This window comes from Salminus brasiliensis, chromosome 1 (assembly GCF_030463535.1).
Source record: "Salminus brasiliensis chromosome 1, fSalBra1.hap2, whole genome shotgun sequence".
NCBI lineage: Eukaryota > Metazoa > Chordata > Actinopteri > Characiformes > Bryconidae > Salminus > Salminus brasiliensis.
In genome coordinates, this window is record NC_132878.1 from 79,956,559 (window position 1) to 79,975,496 (window position 18,938).

Below are 18,938 nucleotides of genomic sequence, written 5' to 3' on the forward strand. Positions count from 1 at the left end.
GTCCATATGCGGGGCCCAACTTGGAATCCAAAGACAAAATGTTCTGGTTCACAGTTGTTCCACTGGACATGTTAGCTGGGAACTACCTTTGCTTTAATAGGACAATGCACGTCTAAATATCCTGCTGACTGGGAAAATTCATCTGGTTTATCTAACACTGTAAACACTTTCAGATCTGACCTGACTGGAATTCTGCTGAGAGACTGAATTTCCCTAGTGTTCTGTAACTCAGTGCATTTACGTTATCTATGGGCAATGGATGCTTGATCCAAAAGCCACGGTATAGTTCTCTCAGAGTCAGGAAGTTTGTACATACTTCAGCCTGTCTACTGCACTAATGAATAAATGACCCTTGGCCTTCATCTACCTGTAGTTGAAGTGCATGACAGCCTGGAGGGCACTCCCTCCTCCCGTGTTAATGTCCCCCTCAAAGCCAGGCAGGAGAGGAGTGACTACATACACACGATACTTCTTGCCCTCCCTGTTGATTTGAAGGAAAATAAGAAACAGGGTTAAAGAAGGAGTTTTGGCATTTTATGTGAAAGCAGTGCTGTTTTATTGCTTTCATTTCAATACGGCCTTCGAATTTACAGGCAGTTGTTCTCACTAGGCTGAACATTATGTCCTCAATGTGGAATGGAAACTAGGGTCTTGGAGCCAAAAACAACTGTGGTAGTCCACACACACACACACACACACACACACACTCTGTTTAAAAAGTGTGAGATCACTGTATGCATATATGTGTGTTTGTGTGAGTTTGTTTTCATATATTTTAAGGACAAAATTCTTCTGACTTTGTAGGAAATCCTGGTTAAGGTTAGGTACAGAAAAGCTGTATTATGACTAATATTAGAATATATAAAAATAACATTATTACCATAAGTAGTGGGTTTACATTTATGTGTTCATTAAAGCATTTCCAAAGCTCTCCTCATGGGAGTCAAGTATTATTTCTAGTTATCATCGAACACCTTGTTCGGTAAATCAGTTCTTATTGGTGTTAAAGTAGGTAAGCTGGTGATGAAATTAAAGAAATCTATGTGCTGACTGGAAGCATCCAGGAGAAATCTGGAAGCAAACTTTGCTTCCAAAAACTTTGAACAAAATGAGAAATTCATATTACTTTATACTGTATTTATATTTAGTTGCATCTGTGATCTGAGGTTTTTATAAGCAAAAATACTGTTGGGATAAATGGTTTTCAATAATGTGGCTAAATGGCTTTAGGTGCCTACAGCCTCTGCACAGTATTGATTTATTGTTTATGTGTGTGTGAGTATATATCACACAAATATATATATGTAGATGCATACACATCAGAATGTTCCTATTGCTTCAAGACTAAACAAGGCTAAAGGTGAAAGACAGGTTTGACACTCAGCTAACCGGTGTGCTTTGATTATCCGCTGGGTGATGGCGTCACCAATCTTGTTGTGGACAAGCTTGTTGTCAGCACAGCTTATAAAGAACTGGTTCTGAAAAAGGAAAGTGATCAACATCAATAAACTGCATGTTATGAAGTCAAATCATGTTAACTATTCATTCTCGGAAATATAAATCAGCCAGATAGATTACTGCTCACCTCTATGTAGATGTAGTGTTTGCTGTTTTCAATCACATGGACGTATGCATTATGGATGGACTCCTCATGGTACTTTATACCAGCTGACCAGTCTGCGGCAGACCGCAAAACCTAAGGGTAGGGCAGACAGTAAGGCCAGAGTTTATAAATACATGCATAACATGCAGTACTAAACTCCAAGTCTAAACTCTAAATTCTTTAAGACATGACAATATGAAATAAGGATAATGTTTCCCCTAGTGCTCCTCCACCCATTTCTTGTCTGGGTGTTACGGTTGCCCTGTGTTTATTTTGTAGATCCTCCTGCTCAATGTTTATATGGACCCTTGTTCTCATTTGTTCTCTGACTGATGTTGCCCATCTTTTGACCCCATTGTTTCAAGCTTTATTTTTCTAGCTCTAGTGTTTCTAGTTTTTCTAGTGTTTCTGGCTTTGTTATTTTTCTAGCTACTACTATGAAAAATATACCTTCATTCAGGAGTTAATGCTGAACTAAGACTATTTATCAATTTAAAAAATATGAATCGGCAGGTGCAGAACACTTGTGACAACCCATGTTACCTGAACTTTAGTGGGGATGCAGCCTGGGACCTGGCGTTTGATCTCACTTGCAGTAGACTGGGATTTTGGGAGGAGGTATGGGTACGAGAGGGACCTGTACTTCGGCTTCATAATCTAAGAGTGAAGAAAACAGTTAAACATAGTCAAAACAACATCTTAGACTTGTTTGCGGTTTAGAAATGTGTTAAGCATGTGTATGCGGAAAAGGTAGTGGCACACGTGATACAATAGTTTTGGATCGTAACCTTGGTAAAATTCCAGCGCTGAATGAAGTGCCGTGCGACATCTCTGGCAGCCTTCCCATGAACTACTGAGGCAATGTCATGCCAAGGCATTCTGGGAGTTATATGCCTATCAATGAAGTCTGAAAAAATTAAGCATTTAAGATAAAAGAACACTCTACTTATAGATGTAAGAAAAAGTTGGAATTACCATGGTTTCGGTATTGATTATTAATAAAATGTGGTCTGAGTTTCAATTATAGATCAACACAAACTAACCAACTGTTGTGGAACATACAGTAAAATAGAGTGGGTAGGCTTAAATAGAGTGATTTACCGTCAAATGGTTTGTCCAACTGGATCCAATCTTTATGGACAAAATTGCAGTAGTCTTTGCCATGCCAGAACCGTGTATTTCCCATCAGGCCGATGACATCGGCCTGCAGATCCGGCGCTGATTCTGCCTCTATAAAAGAAAAAAAAAAAGTCATCAAAACATTCAGTTAATAAACAGAAACCGATAAAGACAGATTATCCACAAACACAAAAAAGCAAACTTTTATCTTGGAGATAAAATGCTCAGGCAACCCATGCAATACAGAACCAAGCAAAAACACCATCAATCAGTTTTTACAGCCTGTGGCTCAGCTCTAGAAGACAGTAGAGTAAGATGGATCACAAAGGCAGACTAAGAACAAAAAACAAAACACAATGGGGCAGTGTCGCCTTTGAAGAAGAAAAAGAAGTGACTCATAAATCTTCCTTTGGAGCTTGGAAGCAACAGGACTGACAGGAACACCACACCTCATACGTGTCTCAGTCAACTAGGAGAAAAAAACTACATTTATTTCTTAATAGTTAAAGGAATACTTCAGTGTTTTTCAACCGGATCCATGTCTGCAGCACACAGCTGATGCACTACAAGGAATCATTTGAACACATTTCCTTGTAACTGAAATGTCACCGACATCAACATTATTGTCTGTGTGCTATAGATGCAACAGATTAGGTTGAAAAAGCTCTTCACCTTTTAAAGACTGACAGCACATCACACAGTACTGAAGTCATGTGAAGAAAGAGACTCCTGTTGTGCTGATCAGGGATCAAGTTCTGAATTTGAATGGTATATTAACTAGGATTTTAAGTAGTAAATATTGTTTTTATTGCATTCATTACAAAGGCATTCTCCTGGATCAGCAGTGAGGGCAGGGCTCATGCGAAACACACGGAAGCTCTTAGACCAGCCGTGAGCATCACTCACCGGCCTGGCAAAGACAAGAGGGAATGGCCACCTTTAACTCCATCCATTTAAGTGGAATCAAATTCTGTTGGCTGCAAATACTGTTAGAATAACCTGCAGAAAAGGGCAGCCAGAACATCAATATTGGGCATTCAAATCAATGCATTATAAAAGTTTAAGCTATCATTCTTCTATTAGTTAAAATAAAGTGTGCAGTCTAAAAATACATTTCTAAAAAGTACTAATATAAAAAGCCCTGCCAGGAAAGACTGCTTTTTAAAAACATCTTTGCATAAGTCACAATTTACATAAACTCTAAAGATTGTACCCATCGGATGACCAATAACACAGCTACTTGGAAACGTCGGTCTTTCATGGTAATGTTTTTCTTATCATATCATTAAGGAACCAACCCATAAACAGCCATTCATGCATGCAGGCTAGCGGTGAAGTCAGCTGTAACCTGTCAAAGACTCGCCTTCCTTGTTTGTGTTAACAGTCCAGTAAATTTCCTGAAAAGCCACACAGCCTGTATGCGTTATGGATACATAAATGTATTGTATCCTGTGTGTGGTAGTACTATAGGGAAGATTTGTTTCCAGAGTAGCTGAATACATATATACAACTGTGTCACAATTAGGGATGTATAAATAATATAACCTAACATTTCAGATAAGACGTGCTGCTAATTAATACTAAAGTAAAATCACTATGTTTAGTAACAGGTTCAATAATGAGACTTAAAAAATGTAACCATTTTATAGTGTGTTTCATTTCTTATTTCTTATAACACAGCCTGACTGACCTTCTTGACCCAACCCCCCCACCCCACACCAAGTTACTTTAAAACACTGCAGTTAAATCACTTAATGTGTGACATGTGAGTGATAGTGGTCCATGTTGGTTTTTAGTGGTGTGGTTTGGTTTCTATAATGATTGTGTATATCTCTACGAGCGTCCTGCCCACTTTACTAAAGCTACAGAGTGCAGTTTCCGGCGCGCTGAGCTTCAAGTAGCAACACTAGCGGCACTGTTCTATCTGTTACAGGTCAGTGAAGCAACAACCTGAAGTTATTATTTTGAGTTGTTACATAACGTAACATAATGCGTTTCCGCAACAATTTTTTAAGAGTACACAAATGCTGTCAAAGCACTCGAACCAGGGATATTTTAGAACAATACATTTAGTAGATACCGCTGTAAAATAGTTTCAAACTTTAGATTCCAAACTGTTTTGCTAAATATGCTTGGATGGGCCCCATATCCCGGCCCACTGGATCAGATTTTGACATCCATAATCCCAATGATACATTTCTGAGGTTTAATAAGTTGGAACAAACCAGAAGTACCTCATTTAAAAAAAGATACTACCAAAAAGATGGTAAATTTAATGCTTTCTTTGTCCTGAAACATGCTGACAGGTGACAAGGTGAAGTGTCAGCTGTCATAACTACTGCTGAGGTAAAATCACAATAAATTGACCATTATGAAAACAAAATGTTGGAAATGTGATGTGTTCACTCGTCATTAAAAGTAGGTCTCGAGTAGCCATACAAATGCTGCCCTACAGTAAAGGGTTACCAGATATCTTCATAATGTACATCCTTAGCTGTCAAATAATAAAGGTTCTTGTACTTCTCCAATGTTGTGTGTCAGTCCTGAAACCTGCTGATCAGGTCTACAATTGTACTCTCACTAGGCACAGCATGGCATGCACATTTAGCATGTACTAAATTCTGTTTAATATGTACAACTGAGGTTATTACACTACAATGGTATAAATAAGGACATCAGACTAGAATACTAGGGGGTTACTCTAGACTATATCATGTTATAATATCATCTGATATTTCAGGATATATTTTGTGCACTTATTTTGTGCAAGAATATCTGCATTTGTAACCCTCTATAAATAAATACTTTATTTTGGTGTAATCAAATCCAGAAAGACTGTGCTAATTTCCACATTTGATAAATGTTCATGTATTGTCATTAATATGGGCGGATACACATGTGACAAAGATCACCCTTATTAAAATATGATGAGTAATGATAGGGTTATATTATTTTTGCAGTATTGTTTTTGCTGTGATTCATGAAAACACCCAGCAGGTACTCATCAGGACAGTCCACAATTCTAACCTCACATAATAATGTTTTTGGCATGGCAAATTCTGTTTTGTGATAATGCTGTGATAATAATTCACTGATTGACTGATTGAGCAGCCCTAATGACATTTGAAAGCTTCCAAATTTTACAATTAAGTTGAACCTACTTTCTTCTGAACTGTCTATGCTGCTCACGCTGTCTGCAGGCGCCAGGCCATGTTTCTGCAGGTGTTTGCGGATACTGAAGCGATTTCTCCTGGTCTTGCCATAGCCCTTCAGCTTGGGCAGCTCCACTGACTCTGCGCCCGAACCTTTACCATTGCTATGAGCTGGACCTGGACCGTTGGAGGGAGCAGCCATGTTAGGAGATGCCTCCCCCACATTCTGCAGTACAGAAGACATCAAAATTAGTTCGCAGTGTTCACCATGGCAAATGAATGTGCTGTACTTACAGGGAGAGAGAAATTACATAATCTTTCTCGAGAAAGTATAGGTGTAGTGAGTCAAAACGATACAAATACAATCCAGCAACTGACTACTGAGAATAAACAGGGGTGTAGAAAAAAAAAACGGAACATTAGAATTGATAATAGACTGTAATGATATCCAATAAAAGTATGTGCCCCTTTTTGTAAAGGTGAAAACTAAAGCATTCTTCTCAGGTAATGCTCTGCCAAACTTGTACTGCAGCCATCTTCAGGTCCTGCTTGTTTGTTTTGGGGGCTGATCACATACATTGATCAATGCGATTCAGGCCAGATGACTGACTTTGCGAGTCAAGAATTGTCCTGTTCTTAGCTTTGAAACACTCCTTTGTTGCCACCCCTAAATGAGTTTGGAGGCATTCTTCTATGGCTGAACTGAGAAGATTCAGAAATCATTTAGCAACAACAGTTGGTGACCTAATTTTCCACTAAACGGCTTTATTTTTTGTGTTAGAACCGCCAGTGTTGATAGATTACAACCACAGTGATAATAAACATCCAATGAGTGGTATAATATGCTCAGTTAGAGGGTGTCACAATTGGGAGAATGGTTATGAAGACAACACAAAAAGATCAGAGTGTTCTAGAGCACCATAAAGCTATCCACTGCCTTCCAAAGACAAGGACCTGCATCTACTGAAGGTGCTAAATGTATGAAATCCACCCAAATGTCCATCCACCTGCTCTTACCACTTTGTGGAGGGGAAACCAACACGAGAAAATTGGTTTGGATGAGTCAGGTGCATTTGAGACTCCTAGGCTAACGTTTTACATGACGCCTCCACTTCACCAGAGCTTTACCCGAGTTTCCCCTCCACAAAACGGTAAATTTAGCCCCTTCAACCACAGCCATAGGTCTTCTTCTTCTTTGGATATGGTGCCCCACAACACTGATCTTTTTGTGTTGTGTTGGAAAGCTAGTTAGCAATGCTCTTAATAGCTCTAAATAATGTAAAATAGCCGGCTGGAATGTTGGGTTAGCATAGCTAGTTTATGATCAGTGTCCACAACAGTAGCCTACCTTAAACTCTATTCACTGTGAATATGATACAACCATAAACCATTTAATATGAAATGACCAAAAATTCTTACACAAAGGCGAAAGGAACAAAGTCTTAAAAGTGGGTGTGGCAGGATAAGGTGAATTTCATTAAGATGAGTAAGCCAGTAGCTGTGGCACCCATACAGGCCCAGGCCAAAACAGCCCCACCACCAAGTTTTACAGATGAGGTAGTATGCTTTGGATCTTAGGCATTTCCTTTTAACCCCCGTACTTTACTCTCGTCAGTAATGGAAAATGTTCATCACCTCTGCTGAAGTGTTTAGTGTTCTGGTCACACTCCCAACATCGGTCAGACGATGCTCTCGATCATCCCAGCGTCCGTACGCCAGGTCAATGCCTCCCACGAAGGCCACTGATTGGTCAATGACCACAATCTTCTCATGATGAGCCCACAGGTAGACGGTGGATGACACGTGGTCAGGATGTCTCATTACCTACAGAACAGAGATATTTCGCTCATCATTTCCTCATCTTGTATTTCCTTTCCTTATCTCCCACTCCTAATGCTTCATGAAACCCTGACTGTACCTTGATGTTGGGGTGGAGCTGCAACAGCGTCCTCTTACTGTATTCACTGTTAATCCCGAGGGCCAGTTCCACTTCCTTATACAGCATCACAAATATCCGTACCCCTTTTTGCTGTGAAAGTGTCAGAAGAGATGTTAACACATCAGCACACACTTACAATTATAATTCACTACATCTTGTGGTAGTGGCAGTGAAAACATCCTACAACATATTATATGTCCGCTATATGTTTGTAGACACCCCTTCCAATGAATGCATTTAGCTACTTTATGTTGCACCCACTGCTGACACAGATGTGCAGATGCACGCACACAACTTGTCTAGTCTTTGTAGAGAAGTACTGCCAAATAGAAAAAGACTTTCTGGAGTAGACACTGTCCATATATACTTATATACATATGGACCTAACTATATATATTTAAAAAATTAAGTATATATCAAATGAGTTGCACCCATTGCTGACACACAGCTTGTCTAGTCCCTGTAGAGAATTATTGCCTTGAATTTAAACTCGAGTGGGTGTCCCAATACTTTTGTCCACATAGTGTAAATCAAACTTCATATATTGTTTGTTATGAGTGACAAATGCATATTGTTAAAAGTATGCTTTATTAACTCACTGCTTTGCGTTTCAGAATGCAGTCAAGGCGCCAGCGGTTGCCTTCAACAACGGGTCTCTTGAGGAAGATTTCAGGGCTCAACCTGAGGTGGCACAAGAGAACATCAACAGCAATAGGAAACGTTAGTGATGTCACATACACAAACAATACAGTATGACTGCCTTGTTTTTCACAATGTAAAACACACTAGCTGTGCTTTACCTTGTGTGAACATTTCTTGACCGATGGACAAATAGAAATGTCCAAAATGACGTAAACTCTTCTCCTATGAAGCAACTCTTTTAAATATAGAGGGCTTTATTATGACACATATGCAATATGAGCGAGAGGGAGAAGCAATGTCTGCGTTTTGTATCTGATTGCATGTCAAACTAACACATGCAGAAACACACCCTCACACACATAGGGTTTCTGACACAATGACTGACAGACTTGCAACACTGCACCCGCTGTCAGTCTGATACAGGTAACAGATCTCTCTGACCAATGTTGCCTCATGACACGGTGTTCTGTGTGTGTATAAAAGTTCAGTCATTTAGTTTTTTTTTACTGGAAAATCATAATTTTTTGGCTACTATGGATTAAAATTAGGGTACAGACCATATTTGAACTCTTATTACTTCTTATTCTTATTACATATAACACATACAAGGCATGTACACTATTTGGACAAACGTATTGGGACACCTGTTCATTCATTGTGTCTTCCAAAATCAAGGGTATTAAAACGAGCTTATTCTGATTTTGTAGGAGTAACTGTCTCTACTGTCCAGGGAAGGCCTTCTACTAGTTTTGCTGTGGAGCACTGCTGTGAGGATTTGATTGCATTCAGCAACAAGACCATTAATGAGGTCAGGTCAGATGTTGGATGATCACCATCATCATTGATGATCATTCCAGAGAAAACAGTTCCACTGCTCCACATCTCAGTGCTGGGGGGCTTTATACCCCTTTAGCCCATGCCTGGCATTAGGCATAGTGCCAATAGGTTCATGTTTATCTGCTCCAGGGAGTCCTATTCTATTGGCAATACTTCTCTACAGAGACTAGACAAGCCCAGATAGCATGTAACATGTTAAAACCTACGCAAAGTTCCATCCATGTAAGCCCCACATGAGCATGTTGGCTGGGAGCTGTGTGTGTGTGTGCGCATTTGCACATCTGTGTCACAAAAGAAGCTAAATGTATTAATCAGAAGGAGTGTCCATTAATATTTGGACATTTAGCATATATGACTGCTGATCCTGACAAAGTGTTAAAAGAAATGTAGGGGTGTGTCCATCTCTAAGGTCTAGGCCAATCATTTATTCACCCAGTAGTGTCCTCTTTTCTGTTCTGTCTTCTGGATTATGTTACATATATCTAAAATAAATAATATATAAAGCAGTTTGTAATAATTGCATGTATTTGCAGGCTTGTTCAGGCAAAATGCACCTGTTTGGATGAGCTGCAGCAAAATGTGTTCATTTTGTATTAGAGAGTGTAGTGGGTTTTAGTTTTTACATCAAGTTTCCGTATAGTCTTCTCTCCTGACCTCCTGAACTCTACAGGAGAGTAAGGGAGATGGAATGTTTGCTTAAAGTGTTCGATATCACCCTACCTGTTAAGATTCCAGTAGTTTCTTGGAAACATCCATGCTGGACATTTCCTCTAATATTGGCACAATACTGCTTTTATTTAGTCTAGTCTCAATGGCTCCAAGAAGTGCACTGTGTCTTGTTCACACTTACCACCAATCAGTGATGAAGATTTCTTCTTCTGCTTCCTCCAGTGCATTTGCCACATCTTCCATATATGTTTTACCATTCACATACCTACAACATATACCACCAGTTTAGCTCCACAAATCAAATCCTTCTGTTTTATAAATAAATGCAATACGATATCGCTTAGATTTATAGAACCTCCGGTGGGATTACCTGCCATGTTCTTGAGGGATATTGATAATTCTACAAAAACAAGGCAGGACTACTGGTGTGTCACTAGTAATGATAAACTATATGGACAAAATTATTGGGACAGCTCATTTACTGTCTTTGAAAATCAAGGTTATTAAAAAAGACTATCCCGCTTTCACTGAAGTAACAGTCTCTATAGTCCAGGGAAAGCTTTCTAGTAGACTTTGGAACACTGCTGTGAGGACTGATTGCATTCAGGGACAAGAGTGTTAGTGAGGTCAGGATACTCCTATGATCACCTCCCAAGCTTATACCAAACTCCACAACTCATCTCAGATCTACTGGAAGGAGAACCATCATTCCAGAGTTCCACCACAGTTTCATTGCTCCACAGCTCAGTGCTGGGGGGCTTTATAACCCTCTAGCCCACACTTTATACCCCTCTAGACCTCACCTAGCATTAGGCATGGTGTCAATGGGTTGATTTTTATCTGCTCCAGAGAGTCCTATTCTTATGTGCAGTACTTCTCTACAAGGAATAGACACAGTGAATGCGATCATTAAAAGGGTTGTCCACAAACATTGGGACATATGGTGTATGTCAGGCTTTCACCATAAACGGGTGGTAATCAAATAAGTTAAATTATGCCTGAAAATAAGCAACATTAGGTAGAGATACTGCATTTCCACTCTATTGATCACTGTCTACCATTTAATATCCATTTCAAATAAAAACTTATTATAATAGGCATATTAATTTAAATGCAAGTGAAACTCCTTGATAAGTTAGAGACTTATCTAAGGGACGCACTGTCTGGGTAGTGTAAAGGTTGACAGGACATTCTGCTGACAGACAGCAATGCAATGGAAGCCACTGGAAACCAGCCAAATATCACTGAATTAAACTCCTAGGTGGAATTTTCCAGGAACCATACATCCACACGGGTTTCAAGTCATCTCCTGCTTGTCTTCAAGCAGTGGACGTATTGCTTCCCCATTATACAGCTGAATTATTCAGGTAACAAGCGAGCTAATGGGGCTTAATGCTCCAATACTAAAGTCAAAATCATTCTGCTTGGCCAAGACTAACAGCTCCGCTGGCCTTGGCTGAGGAGGATGATTGGTGTTTCATTGTTGGAGCATTATCTGCAGCCTCTCACACGGACACTATCACATTCCTGTAAAGGGTCAGCAGAGGATCGTAGCTGCCGTATTACTTTCACTGTCATTCTCTCAGGTTACTCCAGTGAAACCGACCTCACCTGAAGACATTTAAGGAGTCCACGGACTACAGTCTACAACAATGCGACGTCTGTCACTAATGATGACAGAAATGCAACACTCCTAAGCAGACACAGCTACAGCACATAACATCCATACTCAACTTATTGTTACTTCAGTAAAATTATAAGTTGAGTAAAACTAAAGGTTCCTGTTCATAATAAACAATTTGAGTAGGAGTAAGGGTCCAAGGTCTACTCAAGCACTGAGTTCTCTTTAGAGCTGCCCTAGATGCATTCAGTATTTATTCACATAGGAACTGAAGTCTGAGAGATATTCTTCATCTTCTGAGGGGTCTAAAATAAAAAAAGCTTAAAGAATGAAAGCTGTAAGCAAGAGCAAAGTGGTGCAGGTGCTGAATCAAAAGAACAGAGTGAGATCCAACACAAATAATCCACAACTCTTCAAATGGCAAAGATTTTGATTCCTTTTATCATAAACATCCATGAGTACTTAGAGTAACACAGCTACTGAATGCAACTAGTTACAACCCTTCTCTGCTCTTATGGGGACTTTTCATAAGGATCTAGTCAATGTAAAACAGGGACTGTATTTGGAACTCTGCTTCATACTGAAACAAAGTGTTACCATTTGGCAGGGATGTTTTCTGCTTGTTCTGCAAAGGACCCAAAACGATGGTCCTGGAGGAAGGCACCGCCGTACTTGCGTATAAACTCATCTATAGCCTGGCCCCACCAGCGGGCGTGGCGGTAACTGGAGAACTTCAGAACCAGGTTCCTGCAGGAAATCATCAAGAACTCATGCACACTCATATCACTCAGTTCAACAGTTAACTACCAAAAGTGGAATATAACAGTGCATGTGGTCCATCAAACTGAGATCACATACCTGCACAGGCTGTCAACACGAACACCATGCTTGGTCTCAGTGTCTTTAGAGTCCATTTTGATAGAGAACTCTTTGTCCACTAGAAGAACAAATGAGATGGCCCCGGAGTCGGGCTTCATGTAGAGGAGGAAGGAGTCCTTTACCACCAGCCACCTATAGAGGGCACCATGCAAATTGTCAATTTCTAGTTTATTAGGTACATTGAACTACACGTATTGGCCTTTTTCTCAGTTACACATTTGATATAGGTGCAATTTATTGCTACAGAATTTCAGTCTTTTGCTGCACAGTTTTTAGACTCTCTACAATGGAAAAGGACCACCTAAGACATTATCTACCGGACTAGACATTGTTTTGGTGATGGACTGTTTCCAGAACACCAGTGGCACCAATGTGGTAGTGGTGTGTTTGTGTATTTTTTTGTTTTTGCCCTTGTGTTTTAATGAATGCATAAACATACAATACTGTGCACATGTTTAAGGCATCTGTGGAAATTACAATGAAAAAGCTCCTTATCTGGACAGTAAATGTTTATTTTCTCAGTAAAACACTAATATTAGAATAAATTCTAATACCATTTATACAAAAAGTAGTGTTTGTACATGACTGTGTTCTTTAAAACATCTCCTGAGCTCTCCTCATAGGAGTCTAGTAGCAAGTCAGTGCTTAAAAATGTTTAATTAGTTGAGCTGGTCACGGAATTGAACACATCCATGAGCTAGCTGAAGGACTCCAGGAGAAAGTTCTTCGAAATTATACATTCTTGTAACTCTCTGTTCTAATGTGATTTCTTTACAACCAAAACAATATTATTGTCATAATAACAGCACAAGAAGGGAATGGAAACTGTTCACCGCAGTCTCAAAACCATCCTATAATTTAGAGCACACTTATAAGATGCACACAAGCAGAAGAATTACATCCCTCTTATACAGGACACTGACCTTTTTGACCAGCGGTAGCACATTTTGCTGTGGCCGCAGCAGTTAAGTCCAGGAATACGGTGACCTCCTGACCTTTTGTAAACCATGCCCTCCCTGAACACGAAGCAGGGCAGAAGAACAAGGATCAGTAACTCAGATCTTCAGGGTCATTTAATATACATTGATTTCTCCATCAATAATGTTGTACTCTGAATATCAATAGCAGGCAACTGAAAGAAAAAGCTCTTACAAGCCTTTCGGACCCAGATCATGAATGAAGGAGAGCTGACTCACATCAATGAACTCCATCTAAAAAAACAAATGGGGGCAGAAGTTGTTTTTATATATATATATATATATATATATATATATATATATATATATATATATATATATATATATATATATATATCAAGTAGTAGAGTGTGCTGATTATTTCTTATATTTGATTCCGCGCTAAACAACCTTTATCAGAAAGGAGAACTTACAGTGGCATGGTAGTTCCTGTACATTGGCATTTTTAGCAGCTTATTCAAGTAATCTTCCAGTTGTCTCTGTTAAAGATACGGCACACATCACATTATTTACACTTTCTTAGTATAACTATGCAGCTATAAATCTACTGTACTGTCTCATATACACTCTTCATGTGTTAATGTGCCTGAGATATTAAAGAGAAACCTGACCCTCCGGCTGGACACTTGCTCCTCCCTGACCAGTTCATCCCCTCCTCCTCGTGGCAGAGTGGGCATCTGGCGAGTGTGTCTGACCGTCTGCCTCCGCTCTGTGTGGCTACATGCACCAAGATGGTAGAAAAGTGAAAGACAAAATGGGAAATAAGTGGAAAACGTAACAGTAGAAAGTAGAAGGCAGCAGAACTGCTGTTGTACTCACGTGCGGGAGGGCAGAGGAATCCTCAGTAAGGTCTTATAGGTTCGTAACTCTCTGTGCAGCTCCATGAAGTGCTTCTCCTTTCTTTTCACCACCCAGGTGAAGTTTCCATGTCTCAGCTCGATCCTGAAGACTGCAGGGAGCATCTATAGGACAGACAATGCCAAGCTGAACCACATATGACATTATAAGTACATATAATGACATTTCTCAATAATAATAATTGTAAAAATGACTGTCTGATGTGACAGAACTATGGAGTATGGGGACAGTTACGACTACTCATAATCATCATTGCTCAGTTAAAAAAGAAAATTGTGTTTTTTAACCACACTGAATTTATATGCATTTTTACTGTATTTAAATGATTTTTTAAACCATACTGTGTTTATATTAGACTTTGCCTGGTTTGTTATTCATATTGAGTTAATTTTTTTAAATGATTATGATTATTATTTTATACATTTTTTCTCCCCAATTTTGTTTTTATCATATTTTTGGGACTAGTTTTCTTTTTTGTTCTCTTTAGTTCCCAACCACGAATGGAATCAACTTTTGACTTTCCACAGCTTAGACACTTGTGCCACTCAGGAGCTCTATTTACATGGCTAGGATTTTTTTTAACAAAGGAATAAACACATTTATTGATTTGTAAAATTCTAAAAAGCAGTTTGTCTAATATACTGAATCACTGAGGCTGGAGCTTGCCCTCAAGCATTTTACAGCAAAATGGACACATTTATCAATTAGTGCTTAGAGCTAGTGATGTGGCTCAGTTTCAGCCATTTCTCACTGGGACTTTAGGGCCCTGTTTGCATGCCTCATTAACGTCCATTTTAACCTCATGGGGAGATTTGTGGTTGCACTAACTTGTTTAGTGTAGCCAGCATTTAATCATGTGTCTCTGGCAAAGGAGAGCAAGCCATCTGTGAAAATGTTAGGAACACATCAACACATCTTTTGCTTTAACTGAGATGTAGGGTTTTTGTATACTAAGATATTACACACACAATTTTATTATGGACACCGAAGAACCAGCTTTTTATTTTGATCAAAGAAGTTGCAGGGTTTTTTTTTTTTAGATATGCAGAGCAGCTCTGGTTTCAGAAGCTTCCACTGTGCTGTCTCATTGTGATCCCATGCTTTGTTTGATGTTTATACAGCTGTTTCAATGTGTTATTGGTCTGAGCACCTTCACAGCTCACAGTAAAGGTTTCAGAGCTGTGTTTATACTCATGTTCTAGAGTACCAAGGGTTCCACCAATCAACCAGAAAACAGAATATATGGAAATCAAACATATGATGTGCCTTAGGACTGTAGAAGAAACCGGAACACACAAATGAATAAGGACTGGATTACACTATTATACTAATAGCTATCAGGCATAATTGTAAAGACAAAAATCCCCCAATGTATAACCACTAACATACAAATATCACTATACATGTATTTTTCCTCAACACATTTGGTAAATGGTTATGTAATTATTGTGATATGATATATTTATACAATGATATACAGTTTTTAAGATGTAGTGAATTATTTTTTGTGTAGTATTAGATCACAGGTTGCATTTTAAGTGTAGTAAACAGGTTGGAAGGCCATGGTGCTAAACGTTTTAATGCTTGATGTCTTCTTATCAGATTGGACTTTATGAGCTGATAGCATTGTCTTTGTGTGATATGTGCTGCTGGCTGAGGTGTGTGGGTGCTGTCACTTGAAAATGTAGGGCAACACTACTGGCATGTACATCATATAAATTCAAGCTGGAATACCAGAACACATTAAAGGCGTTCAAAACCATTCGTGCAAATCTGACGCAATTACAAGAGTTCAGTATAATAAAGGTGCAGCCCAAATTGTGGGCCAGAATTTACCCACTTCATTTACCTATTTCAGGTTATGTACTTTTGAAAGGTCTGGTTAAACCTCTAACCATGAAAATCTTTCTGTCATCACTTTGTGTAGGCCTCGTTACTACTGAGCTGTTTTTTTCCTATTGCACTTATTTGATTTTTCTCATTTCTGTAATCACATACCTCATCAACCTCAGCATTAAGCTCAGCTGTCAACTAGTGTTGAATTGGAGACCATTAAAAGGACATAATCAGTGTCAAGAATGAAATTAGGAGTGTGCGAGACTAAATCAAGACCATAACCAGATTATAATTGTTTTTTTAGAATAATAGAAACAAATAATCACACAATACAATGATTTAATTCAGTATTTAGCCCGTAAACCAGTCTCACAGCAAGTCTTTTTGAGAGGTTTTCCCTAATTGTCTCTACATAATTTTGTCAGAGTTGGGCAGCTTACATTTAAAAAAAAAAATGTAGTGTGCAGACTTCCTTAAAACTGGAAGTGTATTGGATAATTGGAATAATACATTAAAAGTAGGTAAGACATTAGCAGATTGTTCTGCTAACTAACCATTAGACGTTCAACTAAACATTGTTTTTTCTTTAAGAAAAACTGCACGCCAACTGCAGTTCTTTTTAAACTGCCACTAGTGCAACACCAGAAGTCAACTGAACATAAACTGCTAATTCTGTTACGCCTGCGCTGGCTAGTATCACGCAGAGTGAAAGTTTGCAAGGTTCATCCTACACACCAGAGAAAGCGAGCACAGTCACACTTTCCTGGACTCCCAGGGATGCTCTTGGACGGTCTTGCAATGAAGTTACAAAGACCAAAAACATTCATTTACAGCCTTGCGAGAGAGACTGGGCTCAAACACCACAACACAACTGTGAAGATGGTAGTTTAGTGAGAGAGCTGTCTGCTTTCTTATGTAGGACCTTTAGATCCAAAACAGCAGTCACACACAAGCCAAAGTATTTATGTCCTTAGCTAGCCCATGTGCTGCGTTATATTACCTAATGCAAGTGCACACAATAATTACAGTGTCCCATATAGTTCTCAGAAACTCATTTTTATTTGCAAGTGTACGTACACTGCTCACAACTGTATAGCCTTTGTATTGCCAGGACACAGAGACTGGATTAACAGGGTGTTGCCGGAAAACACTTCACATACTGTCAAGGTGTTTTCACTAGAGATGATTGCTAAATATTCAACCCCTCTGAAGGAGAACAAAGGGAAATTATACTATTTGCCATGTCTGACAGCCAAAAGGATTGCTCCACCTTATCCTTGAGACACTGCTTACATGACTTGCACTTTTAATGATGCCCTAGAATGGAAAACTGTACTTTCTCTGCCATAGTTGAATTATGAGGGTTTGGCACATGGTACAATAAACATATTGTGAACCTGAACCACTGTTGTCAGTGCTTTCAAAAGAAAATCTTGCAAAAGCCAAATACTTCACAAGCAGCACATCACCACCAGACTATGTTGCAAGAACCAGACCTCGTGATCACTGCTTTACCTATGCCAGTGTCCACAGAAGAGGAGCTAGCCCTAACCCTAACCACATCCCATGAACCTAACTCTAACCCTAACCTAAACCTATTCCTAGCTAACCTTCTTCTGTGCCAGTTCTGGTAACAGTGCTGAAAACAAAGCTACGCTATGCTGCTTCTGTGTGAGCCATAAATCAGCCAATCAGCGCAAAGCTTTATTCACTAGACCACCATAAATGAACTCTGAGGCAAACTCACAGGGCTGTAAATATGTGTGTAAAACCACATCTTATTTTTTTTACCTCAACTAAAGTCACATATCTTCTATGTAGACATCAGAGAACAACTGGATTCTCAGTGTTGATACCAGCAAAACAGTTGACTTTCAACAAACCGAAAGATGGTTTTTCATTTTGCCAGCCAATATTTTGCCCCCTGCTTTTTTTCTGTCTTTAATCCTGCAGAGATCCTCAGTCCCTACGGAGGAAAAGCATCCCAATTATCTGCAACTGCGAACATCGTACTGCACTAAATGGGTGATTAGGCAGCACCACACTTGTGCCACATGTGGTGCTGTAAATTCTGGTCACAATAGAACCCTCCACTGCAGGCTGAACTAATCATAAAAAATCTGATATGATTATTTATATGGCTGCGAGCTGGGCAACCGCTCACACACTGGATGTCCAGACGCCTTCGCTTGCATAATGTGTGCTGCAGGCGGGGGACGGTGTGGCGTCAGCAGCATCAAGCCTCAGAACTCCCAGCCTCACTTTTACAGCTCCTACATTCTGACATGCAGTCAACTGTAGTTCTCTGTATGTGGGCTATGCTTAAAGCATCAATTAAAAGAAAACGTCTGATTTTTCCGATTTTTTTCACTTGTCAAGCTGTCAAATGACACATTTTGTTGATTTTCAAGATGAAAATAAGGGAACAAATCCTCTCTATGTCTCATATACGCAAACACACACACACACACACACACACACACACACACACACACACACACACATATATATACATATACATACACACTCTATGTCCAAACCAGCTACTTTGAACTGCACCCATTGCTGACACAGATGTGCAAATGCAGCTTGTCTAGTCTCTAGTCTTCTGGAGAAGTCTTACCAATAGAACAGGCAAGGAAGAACTCACTCAATGCTGGAGGGGAAACCTTGGGACCATTCATATATTACTAATAAATGGTTAAACACTAAAACTATAAGTAAATGGTATAGAATATGGCCAAATACATGCACGACTGGCCGAAGCGACACTGACATCATAGACATTGACATGTGATGCACATGG

General features: G+C 39.4%; 1 protein-coding gene across 2 annotated transcripts in view; it reads right to left on the bottom strand.

Moving 5' to 3' along the window:
* The window catches only part of pld1b (phospholipase D1b), a 57,666-nt gene that overhangs the window by 8,357 nt on the left and 30,371 nt on the right, over nucleotides 1-18,938 (bottom strand). For both annotated transcript variants that reach the window (XM_072690521.1, XM_072690513.1), the window contains exons 4-21: nucleotides 14,258-14,400; nucleotides 14,050-14,155; nucleotides 13,852-13,917; nucleotides 13,614-13,672; nucleotides 13,385-13,477; nucleotides 12,441-12,593; nucleotides 12,180-12,329; nucleotides 10,143-10,226; nucleotides 8,413-8,494; nucleotides 7,793-7,903; nucleotides 7,510-7,698; nucleotides 5,884-6,100; nucleotides 2,705-2,833; nucleotides 2,392-2,510; nucleotides 2,147-2,260; nucleotides 1,586-1,696; nucleotides 1,390-1,478; nucleotides 368-481 (exon numbers count right to left, since the gene is read on the bottom strand). In XM_072690521.1, coding sequence (XP_072546622.1) covers nucleotides 368-481; nucleotides 1,390-1,478; nucleotides 1,586-1,696; nucleotides 2,147-2,260; nucleotides 2,392-2,510; nucleotides 2,705-2,833; nucleotides 5,884-6,100; nucleotides 7,510-7,698; nucleotides 7,793-7,903; nucleotides 8,413-8,494; nucleotides 10,143-10,226; nucleotides 12,180-12,329; nucleotides 12,441-12,593; nucleotides 13,385-13,477; nucleotides 13,614-13,672; nucleotides 13,852-13,917; nucleotides 14,050-14,155; nucleotides 14,258-14,400 — 2,129 coding nt within the window. The remainder of the gene's footprint in view (nucleotides 1-367; nucleotides 482-1,389; nucleotides 1,479-1,585; nucleotides 1,697-2,146; nucleotides 2,261-2,391; nucleotides 2,511-2,704; nucleotides 2,834-5,883; nucleotides 6,101-7,509; nucleotides 7,699-7,792; nucleotides 7,904-8,412; nucleotides 8,495-10,142; nucleotides 10,227-12,179; nucleotides 12,330-12,440; nucleotides 12,594-13,384; nucleotides 13,478-13,613; nucleotides 13,673-13,851; nucleotides 13,918-14,049; nucleotides 14,156-14,257; nucleotides 14,401-18,938) is intronic.